The sequence below is a fragment of the Muscardinus avellanarius genome (assembly GCF_963383645.1).
Source record: "Muscardinus avellanarius genome assembly, chromosome: 8".
Lineage (NCBI taxonomy): Eukaryota > Metazoa > Chordata > Mammalia > Rodentia > Gliridae > Muscardinus > Muscardinus avellanarius.
The window spans coordinates 95,753,106-95,767,931 of NC_137794.1; the positions used below are offsets into that span (position 1 = coordinate 95,753,106).

Genomic DNA, 14,826 nt, shown 5'->3' on the forward strand with positions numbered 1-14,826 from the left:
CCTTTCTTCTGTTCCTTTTTTTTTTTTTCTTTTATGCCGTACATCTTTCTGTGTCATGGAAATTTCCTATCATGGGTGTCAAAGTAAAATTTCAAAAGTTAAGATACAGAAGAAAAAGACCAATGGAGCCATTGCTAAAACACGTTTTCATGTCTCTTCTCTTTTTTGGACACGCTGGGGCTATCTTTCCTGGGAATTTATGCTGCTCCTTGTACTGGAGAAAGAACCACTGTAGCAAGGCAGTGATAAGAATCTGTGTCACCTAGTCTCTCTTCTTTTCCAGCACACGACGGTTCTGCCCTTTATATTAATCGAGATGAGGACGTCGCACCATCAGTACCCCAGCAGGAGCAGTGGGCTTGCCGCCATATGTACCTTCTCTGTGGGCTATATATTATGGTAAGGACTCTGCCTGCTGGGCTTTCATATTGTATTAGATTTTGCACTGCTAAATTTGGGCACATATTGCATTATGGATCTAATCACTAACAGATTCACACTGTGTGCCTCATTTGGTCCAAGACCTGGGCTTTGTCTTGTTTCCCCAGATGCTTATATTTTTAGAAAGTGTATGCCAAACCTCACACAGCAGGAATTTGTTGAACAATCCCATGTAAGCAGTGGTTCTTCCAAGGCTACATTTTTCAACTCTTTTTCAAACTAAATGTTTTTCTTGGACACTTGTTTTATAGCTTAAGGGCTTTTTTTTTTTTTTTTTTTTTTTTTTGCTTGGGATATTTTTTGTTGTTGCTTTTGTGAGGGGGAGTAGGGGAATTACAATAAACAGAAATTAAAACAGAAGAAATGACCTCTTAGAGCAATGGCCTTAATAGGAAGCAAGTGAAAATATACATTTTTCTGAATCTGTTTAAAACCTATTCCAGTATTAACTATTATATATAGAACGTGTTTAATTGTTTTCTTCTTGAATATCAGGGTGAATGAACCACAGGAAATCTTGGTGTGGTCTGTTGGGCACAATGGAGTCCCAAGAGTGAGAGGCCATATCCATCTGATTAGAGTTTTTGCCTGGCAAATTTACTTCACATTAATTTCCATTTTGTTATGTTTTAACAGATCAAAAATTGTTTATTTTAGAATAGAAGATTTCTTATTTCTGTCTAAAATTCCCCATCCTCTTTGATATAGTAACACACATAGGTTCTTCTCTTCAGCCTTTCTGCCTCTTGAGACTCTTTGGTCCTGAGTTCTGGGTTTCCATTCCTTCCCTTCAGCCTGAAGGACTGGATAATGTTCTTCCAAACAACCCAGAACTCCACTTCACCCCGACAAGAGACCATAGCTCTTTGGGAGGCCCAGGGTCCACAAAGCGTTTTCTCCAGACATCCTAAACATATAAAGTACAGTCAGTACAGCACTTCACATACTTTGCATAAACAATCACATATAGATCTGAGCAGAAAGAGAGTTTGCCCCTGGGAAGTCACACCAAGTGGCTGGATTTAAGGTGCATCCACATAACAGTACCCAGGCCCCAGGCCATTCCATCAACTAATGATTAATTCTCCTCACTAGTGGTTAAGTCCAAGTCACTTTTTTCTAGGGATTTTCTATATCCCCAAACCTTAAGTATTGACTTTCTCTGAGAGAAAAAGTCTAAGCGATCAGGACTCAGGGAAGGAATGTGACCAATAGCATGTCTTAAAGATGGATCTCTGTGCTTAATAAATATGAATTTCATATTCGGTGACTGCTGCCTTTCAGAAGAGTCAAGTAAGGAAGCAACACAGTCATTCCGGGGACGCTACAAACCTCAAAGCAGAGCTGGATGCCTTCCGCATTAGCTTAAAAGTCAACCTCTTCAACTCTCACCCCACCCTCAAATACCCGCTCATTTCCCTGCACTTGAATTTGCCTACCTATGGGACAAAAACCGTGATATATTGCTGAATATTCACTTATCTGCTATTACATTGTTCTGTAGAGTCCCAGAGGTTTTAGGAACTATGTTCTTCCTGATGGCCTTTCTCCCACTGTGTGTACAACCAGCCAACGTTCCAAAGAGGCACAGGGGAAATACCACGTAGTCCCCATTATAGACCCCCAAGATCCCTCATTAAAATGAAGCATGACTCATGCTCTTCATGCCAAGAGAGGCCTGCCAGCTCTGTGGACTCCCTAAGCAAACTGGTGCTTGTTTGGACATGTATTTGCATTAACCAGAAAATTCCCTCAGATCTGTTCTAAGAAAGCTCTTGGAGTAGATTTTTTGCTTTGGTGTTCTGCCCTAGGCATTTCTAGCTATGCCAAGAGCTAAACAATGCCCCTCATGTCATGTCATGCTATATAAATCCAAGGATTTATTATAAAAAAAAGAATTACTGGCTTTCACTCCCTTCTAGACTCTCAGGACTGACAGGCCAGTAAGACAACAGCGAAGGGTTCTGGGTATAAAGCCGTTTGATAGCATTCCAGTGCTGTAACTGGACCTTCCAGAATCTCATGCCAAGAGGAAAGAAAGCACTCCTCGTATCATGTGCTGATTGTAAAGTAAATAGATCTCCTTTACGGTACCGAGGGAGGCTGGGTCGGCTCTGTACCTCAGGGCTGCTGGCAGCCACCTGCCTGCTTTCCTCAGTCTCTCCAGTCTCAGGTCTCCCTCCCCACGTGGAGCTGTTCTCCTCCCGGCCTTGCATAGTGAGAGCTGAAAAGGCCAGGGAAGGATACTTGCACTTTCCCTCGGGAACTGGCTCCCACTGAGCTCCCACCCTCTGTGACTTCTTCTCCCAACCTCTTCTCCCTCCTCGCCAAGGTTAGCACAGGCCGCACTCAGAATTCTCAAAGCTGGGACCCAACGCCTGACACACACACAGCTTAGAGGAAGGGAGGTTTATTTGCTTATGGGTCTGGAGACTTCAGTTCATACATATGGTCCATTTATACAAGCTGCCGAGCAGGAGTCAGCGCTGCAGGTCCTCAGGGCTTAATGGAGGGAGGCAGAGCCAAGGGAGGGGGCAAGGGACATAGACAGTCCCCAGGCCACCCCCTCAGGGACCTCCAGCCATTGCCCTGCCTTCAGAGGTCACACCCAGGGACCATCCTCCCAGTGTGGCTGACTCGAGAGCATGAGGTTCAAGAAACCTTACCTTGTGATTCTCCCAATCACAGGATGAGGGCTGTGGGTTAGGGAGATTAGGCTGCACTGTCCAGAAGGACCCAGTCTAATCCAAGGAGTCCTCAGAGGCGGAGGGCCTTCCCCTGCTGTGGCCAGAGCCAGTCAGGACTAAGGAAGGACAGCTGGGAAGACATGAAAAGGACTCACACTGCCAATGTTGACCTTCAGGAGAGAGAGGGCACGGGGGCCTTTTCTAGAAGCTGGAGAGATGGAAGACGGAGTCTCCTCTAGAGGCTCCAGAAAGAAACAGCCCTGCTGACATCCTGATCCTTCTTACTGAATGTTTTACTCATTCACCCCTGCAAATTCCAGCACTTTGAGTATACTTTTATTTTTGTTTTTGAGAAATTTTCTTAAAACAGAAATCATGTGTGTTTCCAAAACAAAATTGGAAAAATTCCTAAAAATTTCGGTGAGTAAACAAAAAAATAATAATAATCCACATGGTATGGCTGGGAGATAATCAAGTTTAGTGGGAGGTAAAACGTGATACAACGTGATTTAGGTTGGCATCACAAAGCAAAGATTGGACTTCATTCTGATTTTGCTTTGTTTTCCATGTTGGAAAAGTTCCTCCGTGAATGCATTTGGGATCATAAAGTTTAGAGTGTGGAATTTATCTAAAGCCATTAGGGTCCTGAGACAATAAAAAAAAAAAGTATTTTCATACTCTTTAAGGAAAGTGAAGAATGTATGGGTGATTGAAATGAGTCAAAGAAGGGAAAAATAGATAATGTTGTGATTAAAATTCTCAAACCCTTCAACAGAAAACACGAGATGCCTGCCACATAATTGGCACTCAGTATGTGCCATTATTATATTCTGTTTATACTGGGTCCTGGGAGCCTGAACTCAGTGCCTTTTTTGCATCTTTCTTCTTTCATTAGCCTGTTAGACCTTCTTGAGGGCAAAAATTCAGATCTTTAAATTCAGCTATTTCTTGTTTTCATTTTCCTCTTTGTATCCTCCTGCAATCTCCTATTTACCACCTGTAAAGTGGGTAAGAGCACCTTCCTCACAGAGCTGTGAGGATTCATGAGCACACAGGGCTGCTTAAAAACAAAAGTATCTTTCCTTCCCTCTGAGCAACACAAATCCTATGTCTACAGTGTCTCTATAACAAAGGCCAATTTCTTCTATTTCTTCTCTCTTCCCATCAACCTTATTTTATTTTCACTTTAGCCTCTGCTTTTCTTACGGGGTTTGGTCCTTCTTTGTGTGATTGGTGTCTCCTTGCAACCTATTAAGAAGGCTAAAGAGTTTTCTGGACTTTTTGTATGGTTCTTATATTGAGTTATTTCCAGAGCTCTGCTTTTCCCCTGAGAACAGAGAATGTCATTGCTTTCCCATCATTCCAATCTGCTTGTTTCCACAAGCACTTTGTGGAGAGTGTGTTGCACTCTCATCTCCTAACGGGAAGTCTATCTGGATGGCTGAGGACTTAACAACCGAGCATGTGGCTCCCGCCCGGCCCCTCAGAGCATCCACTGGAGTGAAGGGCAGATCAGTTCCTTAGGCCTGCTTCTGGACAGAAGAGACCTGTGTCTGCCATTCATTCCCATCCCCAGTACTTATGTTTTCAGTCTTCATCTTCTCCTAGCCTCATAGGCTGGTTCTAGGGTCTTCTGGGAGTAGCTGTAGAACTAGAATCGCGTGTGTTATTACCCTTGCCCCCACCGCCGTCATTCCATATGTGTTTATGGTCCTTCCCACACTCCCTGGCTTCCCTGCAAACACACCAATGATTGCTTCTTCTCTTCTGTCTGCTAGAATCTCCAGGTTGATGCTTCTCGTGTCCTTAAGGCCACTTGGTGATTGTTCCATGTAGACATCTCGGTCAGCTCCCCTCTGGCTCCTCTCCACTCTCCCAAGTCCCCTCAGCAGACGGCCGGGCCTTTTATGTCGTAGAGAAAAATCTCAGAATTTAAGCAGGAGCTTCTTCACTCCTGCGAACCTCTGTTCTGTTCCTGTCCTCTCCTTCTCTAGGAATGAGTTTCCACAGGCAGCCTCCCCTCTGGCACTGGCCCTCCTGCCTGTTCTCCTGGGCCCTCAAGTGTGGATTATAGCTTCATTCCTCTATAACTTCAGTCTCACTCCTGGATGCTTCCAGCCAATATTTGGATACAACCTAATCTTTTTCTTCACCTTAATAAATGCTCTTCTAGGACCACTCCCCGGGCCTGCAGCTGCTGTCCCACTTTGTGCTCACAGGGTTGCTCCAAAGATGTCTCCACTGTCTCTACTCTCACGTACACATTCACGCAAAAAGATAATATAGCGGCTGTGAAAGTGATTTCATGAGCCCATATTGCCCGAGCCTGAATTCTGCCTCTGCCTTGTGAGGTTGGGCAACTCGCCCAACCCCTCTCTGCCATGTTTTCTCATTTGAAGTGGGAAGATTGGAAGAACATTGATCTTTAGGAAAAGCATGTAAGAAAATATCTCATAGAGTATGTGCTTCTTGTTATGGTCATCATCCCATTCTAGTGTGGCTTAAGCTTTTGTTACTTTAGCAAGACCTTTGCCGTTATCACCGGTGACTTCTAATTTGTTGAAGTCATAGATTGCTTTGTAAGCCTCTTCTTAGTTAACATTTTATTCCAGCTTCCCCAAACACTCTGCTCCCTGACTTCAGGACCTGACAGTCTCCCTCCCTCTTTCACCCCCAGTTCTCATGATTGGCCCCGATCCTTGCTGGCCCACCCCACTCTACCCACACCTCCCTGTTGGAGTTCTCTGGAGCCCAGCCGCAGGTTCTCTTCTGTTACTGTCTGTCCTTTCTGGATCCACAAATGCCTTCCATGTTTGTATAACTCCACTCTGGATTTTCAGCCAGAAACTCTTTCTGGAGCCTACTTCATATCTACTCACTTAGCAACTGCAAGCCAACCTCACGGCATAGCTTATTTGCTCATCTCACTCCAAACCCGCATCCCCATAGCCTCATCGCCCACCCTGTTATTCATGCCAGAAATCTATGAGATACTCTCAGCCCATCTCTCAGGCTCACCATCGGCAATGGCTCACCAATGTCTATCTTCTGGACCTCCACAGTACTTTTTAAAAGTCCTCTATTACACTTTGCTCTATTTTCATGCAACACTTTCTGAGCTCAGTTATCTCTCTTCTAAAATACTGCATGGAACTAGTATCCCCCATCCATCTCCTGTCTATCCATAGGGTTGCCGAGTACTCTTCTAGAAACAAATATAGGTATGCCTCTCCTCTGTTCCAAGAGTGTGGATGATTTCTTATTGCTTCTAGGCTTAAGTACAAAGTTTCTTATATGACTTTGGAGGCCCTCATTAACTGACCCCTGCTGATGTCTCTGGCCTCAATAGCCTCCTCTCTCTTTTTAGTTGACTAAAGCCCAGTTACAATAACCTTTCCCTGATTAGCAAATATGGTAAGTTTCTCCCAACTTCAGAGCTTCCACCTTTTCCATACCACCACCTGCTGCCCCTCTCCCCACCATGACGCCCACCATGGCTGACTCCCAAGTCCCACCCATTGTTCAGGATCCTTAAGACCTCTTTCTCGGGGAGGCCTTTTCTGACTTTCCACACTTGGCAGTTTCTCTGTGGTGTGATTCTCTAATCTGCTGTTTATTTCTGGTGGGGATTTCAAAACTGGTTGTAGTCATGTGGCTATTTTTTTTTCTCTTTTTGCAAAATGTGTCTCCAACTTCCCCTCACCTCACTTTCTAGAACAAAAGATCATCCCCTGAAATGATCTTAAAGAAAATAAAGGGCTTCCTTGTGTACACTAGTCCAAGGGTTAATTTACTTTAGACATGCCATAAATCCAAATGTCATAGACAATAGCCTTAATTTAGATAGTTCAATAATAGAAATTCTAACAGTAGGTTAAGTTTTAAATAAAAGCAAAGTAGTAAAATAGACATATGTTATGTGTGTGTGTGTTGTGTATGTGCCCTATATGCACACCTCTTAGACTTCACTCAATAGTAACCACATAAAGTATTAACAATATTCCTACTATCCATTTCTCTAAGATTGAATTTCAGCTGTATTGTCTCTTCTCCCACCTGCCTGATTCACTTAATTTGCCAATTGAAGCTGATAACCTTGTAGGAAAAGCCTCACCAGCCACTCCCTGTCGGAGTGGCATCCTGTATGGAAGACGATCCAGTTTGGGCAATAAAAACATCTCAAATAGAATAAAATGTCATTTATTAGCAAGATTATAGTCTCAGCATTTCCCTGAGGTAATCCTTTTCAGCGTCTCTGAGAGCCTGAGAGTACTTTGAAGGCCCAGGACGTATTCTGGAGCCTGTATAGGAAGATCTTTGCAGTGACCCCAGTCCTGCCCAGTCTCACCATGAGCAGATAGTTTCCATAGACAGCAACAATCGGGAGGGAAAGAGTTCCCAGGCATCTGTCTCTCTCACGCACTGAGCAGTGCTGGGCTCCCAGGAGACACAAAATAAGAACTGATTGAAAGTAAACAATTCAGCTGAGGAGATGTCTGCACCAACGTGAGCTTCTACTCTAAGAGTCCATAGACCCTAAAGCCAAAGACCATTTGTTTGAGATGAATGGAGATGACAAGAGAAACTTGGCCGAGAATCACCATCCAAAACTGACTTTATACATTTAAGGAGACTCATTTCCCTAATCATCTTCAAAGTAAGAGAAGCTACTTAATTATTATGACCATAATATTTTAAATTTCCCATATTCTGAAATATCTAGGGACATGTTAATCAAGCACCAAGTTCATTGACTTTCTCAAACCAGTGTCAACTGAATGCCCAGATGTCAGGCATCCTTCTGACCTTAAGGGGCTTACACTCTAGTGAAGGACACCAGGAAATAAGCAATTGTCATACAGTTAATAGGGCTCTTTATAAAAGGGAAAATAAGTAGAGCTCTGAGAACCCAGAAAGAAAGATCCCTAACTCAAATTTGGTCAGGAAAGATTTCCCAGAGTTGGTGATGTAGAAGCTACCCCTTTGAGTCAAATAGGACATAAAAAAATCCAGGGTAAAAGTGTCCCCAGCAGAAGCAGAGACAGTCTAGAGGCAAAGAGAAGGCACCACATTCAGCAAGCCAAGAGAATTCAGTGCACCTGCTGACCAGTGACATTTGACCAGTCACTACAATAGAAATTCTTCTCCAGTCACTATAATAGAAATTCTGCCTTGACTCTCCCCACCAAAACCTTTATTTTACCTTCACACGACATCCTTCCTTGAGCAGATACTTTGGTGGTTGGATGGTGTTTGGCTGGTTGGTTATTTTCTCCCTTTCCTAGACCACCAGGTTTTCCAGGGCTGCTCATTCTCAGCCTCCTGGGAAGGCCCCTCTCCTCCGCACACTCCCTAACGTCCCAACCCTCTCAGCAAACTTACACTACCGCCCATCCATTTTTCCACTTGTTGGCCAGAGAGTTTGTTTTTAAAATGCAAATTTTACCATGTCAATTCTTTGAAAATACTTTGGTGCTTTATTTTCTCTACTTTGAGGTTTCTGGGTTACAGCAGGGTTTTTTTTTTTTTCCCCTGTAGTGATAACACTTTTGTTTTTCTTTTGCACAATGACGTATTGTTGGGCTGCAGTATTCTCAAATGTCAGTAGAAAAACAAAACGTGTAAATTATCCTTAAAATCTGAGCCTTAAGTACTAAAATCTTATGTAAATTACAAGGATGCATAAATTCACAGGTACAAACTCAAGCCATTCTGCAATAATAGGGATTACTTTAGCTAGCCTCACAATATTCTGCTGCAGAACATTGGATAAGAAAGAGAAATGGAGTCCTAAAGCCTGGGTTAGCTTTGTAAAAAGAAGTGACAATTCATTCATAAATTCCTGCCAGCCTCTAAAGACATTCAACGCTATCGTCAGAACTCTGTTGAGATCTCCTCATTCCCTAGAGAAGCAAATAGCTCAGGAGAAACTGTTGTCTGCCAAGGAGCCACCACACCAAGCCAAGTCCCTTCCATAAACACATTTCCCTCAGGCTCCCTTTATTGCACAGACACCCAACCACATCTACTAAACTTTAACCAAAGTTATGTAAAGAACTTTAGAAAATACATGATAAAGAAGTACTTAACTCGAGTACAATGTGAAACAGTGCTTTTTTCCTGCCTATCAGACAAGGACAGTGACTTTTTGTTTTTCGGTGGTGCAGGAGATTGAACCCCGTAGCATTCTATCTCTGAGCTAAACCCCTGGCCCTATTTTATTTTATTATATTTTTTAGTTTGAAATGGAGTCTCAATAAGTTGCCAAAGACCTGGCTAAGTTGCGAGGCTGGCCTCAAACGTTCCTCCTGTCTCAGCATCCAAGTACTGGGATTACAAGTGTGTCACCACCACACCTGGCTCTACTAATTCTTCATAAAGCCATATTCCACATAGATGAGTCTAGCAGAAGATACACACCTCTACTGGGACAAAGTTCTTTTTTAAATCTCTCCCTTTTTTTGTCTATTGTTTTGTTTTTTGGGGGGTTCTTGTTTCCTTGTTGGTTGGTTGGTACTAGTGATGAACCCAGGGGCTTTCTAACTCTGAGCTACATCATCAACCCATTTTATCTTATCTTATTTTATTTTTATTTTTATTTTGAAAATGGGTCTCACTAGGTTACCACACTGGCCGCAAACTTGCAATCCTCCTGTATCAGCCCCCTAAGTACTATAGGCATGTACCACACCCAGCTTAAAATTTCTCCCTTTGAACATACTACTGCTTTATTTTTTTTTCTCATGACTATGATGGATTAGACATCCAAATAGCTTTCTTCTTTTTCTCATTTTTGAAACTTACTTTTTTTTTACATTCACCACTGAACACCATCTTGACTGGTCTTACAGGTCTCCTGAGCTTTCTTGGAACATTCCTTCAATCTCATTCTAATAACTGTTCATGCTGAGAAATCTGAGGCAAGCTTTATTTCTTCAGAAAATGACTTATTATTTCAGGATACATTTTAAGATTCTGTCTTTCTTTGAATTTAATAATTTTCATTAAGGTCAAATTTATCTTGTGCTTTTTTACCCTGTTCGCAAAACATGTTTTCAATTTCAGATTAACAAGTTTTTAAATTTTAAGATTTTTTTCTAATAGATAACAAATGTATTTGGATTCTTTTGTTTTTCTCCCAGCCTTCTAGCAGAATGTGTGGCTCAGAGTATATTTTAAGTATAATTTACAGTTTTATTTATCTTTTTCAGACCATAGATTTTTTTTTTTTTTTTCATCCTGAAGGATGCAGCTCCTTACCTGGGCTTTTGTGGAGGTCATGAGACGGCACCAGCAGGTCTGAATTGGAGTGGGGGTGTCTGGTCCTTCCTGGCTTCACAAGATCAATTCCTGACCACCTTGTGAATAACACAACTCACACAGTAATGCAGCTTCACATAGAGCTTGGGAAGCCCACAAGCATCGAAGACACTTGATACAGCAGTATCCCTAATGGCTGTGACCTCTACTATGTTTCAAATGACGAACTTCTTACTGGTCTTGTCTTTGGGCACACATCAGTCACAGTGTGTGCAGGAGCAAATCAGCTGCACATGGGCACTGCCTTTTTTGGCACTACCATTATTCCTTCTCCTTTGAATCATCTTGGATGAGCTCTAAGCATTTTTTAAATGCAGAAATGGATAAATGAGGAAAGGGTGTAAAAATAGTTTGATAAAAGCAAACTGAGTTGTCCTGGCTTCTTTTATCTTTGTGCCAGGAAGTGATCTAAAGATGAGAGGGAAGGTGGGTTAGAGAGGAGAGGGTTTCATTTATTTCATATTTTTTGGAAGGAATAGTGAGAATTAACCCTTCATCCATTAGCCTAGATTAATAACCACCCTCCAATTCCAACAGTATCTATTTATTGCCCAACTATATCATAAAATCTATCTGTTACAGTGTATAATCCCATGGTTTTGAGATTATTCATGAGGCTGTACAACCATCATTATATTCCAGTTCCAGGCTTTTTACCATCCCCAAAAGAAGCTTTATATCCTCTAGGCAGTCACTCCCTCCTCTGTCTCCTAACAATGACTAATCAATCCACTTTCAGTCTTTGTGGATTTGCCAATTCTGGAAATTTCATGTAAGTGGAATTCATGCACCGTGTGGCCATTTATGACTGGCTTCTTTCACTTAGTATAATGTTCTCAAGGCTCATCTATGTTGTAGCTTGTATGCGTACCTCACTCATTTTTAGAGCTGAATAATATTTCATCATATGGGTTTACCACATTTTATTCTCTACTGGTCAACTGATGGATACCTGGAGGTATTTTGGAGGCTACAGATGGAAGTATGAAGGTATAAAACATCTAGATATTGATAGAGAGAAAAAGATAACAAGAACGCAGGAGATTTCATACTGCATAAGGGGCTTGGTTTTATTTGGAAACTACAGAATAAGGCTTCACAGCTCTGTAATGCCTGGTGCTGAGAAGCAAGCTCTGCCTCTTCTCGGGACTGTGAACATCAGCTCTCTTAAACTACTTGCAGTTCCATTTTTAATGACCTCTAGGGTTTATAGTCTCTCTACCCAGTTCATTGTGTCCTTGGCTTTATTGCCATTCTCAATCTGTCTTTCTGTCTTACATCAGATGTCACTCCCTCCAGGAAACCTTTCCCAACACTGGGTGTTGGTGTCAGGTCCCCCTTTCAAGAGCTCCCATAACCAGCTCCAGTGACACAGCTCTGAAACCTCAGCCTTGCACTACCACAGGCAAGAACTATGGTGTCCTCTAGAGTAGCCCCCAGGCCAGGTACAGTGCCTCACAGACCCCCTTACAGGGCTCACCAAAGTTTGAAGGAATAAATGGAAGAAGGATGTGTGCTGTCAAACACTTGAACCCATGAGGGTTGAAAATGCTGAGATCCTGGGCAGGGAAGTGATATAGATCTCCCCAACACAATGGCAGTTGAAATTCCCCAGAGAAATACTTTTATAACTTTAAAAAATAAATGAGAACTGAAGTAAGAAATGTTTGCCAAAACACATTTATTTGTTTTGCTGGACAAAATTGAAAATAAGTTTTTTGGAAATACTTAAGTCATCGCTTCTCCCATTTTCTTTCTTTATCCACATTGGGTGCCCTACTCTCAGGTGATTTCTTCTAGAACAAAACTGGAAAGGGGCAAGAAGCTGTGCATCCAGATACACAAAGGTAGAGAAGAACCAGCCAGGGTTTCAGATATGATCTAGCAATAGAAATTACCTCTTAATTGACACCAGAGAGAATGAAAGTGCTCTTTTAGAGGAAGGAACTACTACCGATATGCCTGCCCCCATTATCTTCAAAGTCTTTTTTTAAACTCAACTCAAATTTTGATTAAGTACACTTTTAAAGATTACTAAATTATGGAGAATCAGAATTTTTAACTGTAGATTGACTTAACAGGGATATTGCCTAGACTTTAACAAATAAATTCTGTAAGGTAGCCACACATAGAAAATACAGCTTCACTTAAAATATTGTATACTAAGTCTTTGAATAAATTTTCCTGTGAGGAAGGCACTGTATAGAAGAAAAATAACTAATACATATAATACTACACATAAATTAAGTAAGCTAGGTCTCTTTAAATGTAGCTGACAATAATATACCTTAGTTTGCTTTTAATCAGATATTTCTAACTGCATGTGCCTTTAAACCAACTATATACTTTGTTTTTCCAAGAGATAAATAGTGGGAGATGGCCTTGAGTTGACTTTTGCTTTGTAATCCAAAGCATATCTTAATGCAAGTCCCCCTGTGCTTATCTAATAATGAGGTTGGACAAAAATACTGCTGCCTCCAATTGCAATGTCCAAGGCACTCATTAAAGATAATAATCAGTGCTCTTGTGTAGAAGCCTGATGCCTAACGTTGATCGGCCCTTTATTGTGTGGAGTTCGCTAGCGTTCAACTAACAAGGAGAGCACCACAAAGGCCATCAGGTAGGTTTCCATGGTAGCAGTCCTCCTTTGTTATCCACATTTGTAACATAGATGTTACCTAAATACTGTCACTGCATGATTAAAAGAAATGGAATATGGGTAATGCCAGTGTAGTCGGGAAGCTGGCATCCTGCACTGAGGGAAGACCTGTGTCTACTCAGGTTTTGTTTTAAGCTGTCCACGAGGCAGGACCAGTATCCCTTTGGTCCTATTACATATTAGTAACATTACTGCTCCAAGTAGAACTAAACGAGTGCAGTATTCCATCAGAGCTGAATCTTATGAAAGACAAGTTTGCAATTGTACACTAAGAAGAGTGCAATGCAAAATGATGGAAGGGAAAAAGTCAACCTATTAAGATACAAGATCTGGTAGCATGAAGGAATAAAACTGAAGTTTTGTGGAGCTCTTGTAGGTGTTCAGTTGTCCTAGTGGCTCAATGCCTGGATTTTTTCATTGTCTTTATTATTTTGAGTAAGTGATCTAGAAGTGTTACCTTGCTTTGGCTATGAATCGATTTTCTGACCTCATGCAACCACATGCAGGCATCGTTATGATTACCGTCCTGTTCTAACTGATGCTTCCAGTCCTATTCTAACTGATGATGACGGTGAAGTCAGCTAGTACTCAGTCATGCAACCAAAGAGAATTTACCACGGCTTCACATCACTCTGCTGTTCAATCCTAAGATATGTCATTTCTACCACTCACTCAGAAAGAGAATGAAGACTGTCGCTCTTAATTTAATTTACTCTTTCTTATAGGCTGGTGGTCTGAAAGCATTTATGCACAAATAGGTCTTCAGTGTTTCCAGTTTAGCTACTTCAATCCGTGAAACGACTATGAGGCACTGTGTGACTTTCCCTAGTAAACTTAACCTTCAATATAAATAGCCTAAGTTGGTACAAAATCTATGGGGGTATTTAAAAGTTTGTCATATAATAAATATATTTTAATACTTAAAAAGAAAACTTCAGTGGGATGGTCAATACAAAATAGTAGAGATTTAGGTCTAAATATGGCAAATGAAGCAGAAGTGGAAAGGACCCAGGATTGTGATGGGAGAAAATTACATCAAATCAAGGATTGAAGGTTTCCAGCTTAAAGTTGTCAGGGAGATCCACTCACCTTCAGGATGGATGATGGGAGAATGGAGGCTTTCCCACTGGAGGGACAAGATTGAGATCAGGACAACCGAGGGATTGAGGGCAAACAGGCTAAAGGGGAAGAATTATATAATCATATTAATAGATGTGCAAAAAGAATTTGACATAATCCAATACCCAATCATGATTTTAAAAAATCTCAGTAGAGCTGGGCGTGGTGATGCACGCTTATAATCCCTGTACTTGGGAGGCGGAGACGGGAGGATCGCGCAGGTTCGAAGCCAGCCACACTGGCTTAAGAGACCCTGTTTCCAAATTTTAAAAAGTATACAAAATAGGTCTGGGGAGTGTAGCCCGGAGGTAGAAGGGCTTCCAGGAACCCCAGTACCACCAAAAAAAATAAATAAATAAATCTCAGTAGAGGATGGATTTAGGAGAACTCCTCGAATTGATTTGAAAAAAATGTATCTATAAAAAACCTACAGCTAAAATACTTAATGGTAAGAAATTGGATGTTTTCCCCTAAGATTAGGAATAAGATATGAATATTCTTTCTACCACTCCCATTCAGCATTTAGAAAATCTTGTTGAGTTCAATACAACAAGAATAAGAAATAAAGGATAAATACAGATTGGAAAGAAAGGAGGAAAG

General features: G+C 41.5%; 1 protein-coding gene across 5 annotated transcripts in view; it reads left to right on the top strand.

Annotated features, from left to right (window-relative positions):
- The window catches only part of AIG1 (androgen induced 1), a gene marked incomplete at both ends in the record, with an annotated part of 250,850 nt that overhangs the window by 210,910 nt on the left and 25,114 nt on the right, over nt 1-14,826 (top strand). For 4 of the 5 annotated variants that reach the window (XM_080700303.1, XM_080700304.1, XM_080700305.1 and 1 more), the window contains one exon: nt 284-399. The exons of the other annotated variant lie outside the window; for it this stretch is intronic. In XM_080700303.1, coding sequence (XP_080556429.1) covers nt 284-399 — 116 coding nt within the window. The remainder of the gene's footprint in view (nt 1-283; nt 400-14,826) is intronic. 5 annotated transcript variants of the gene reach the window in all.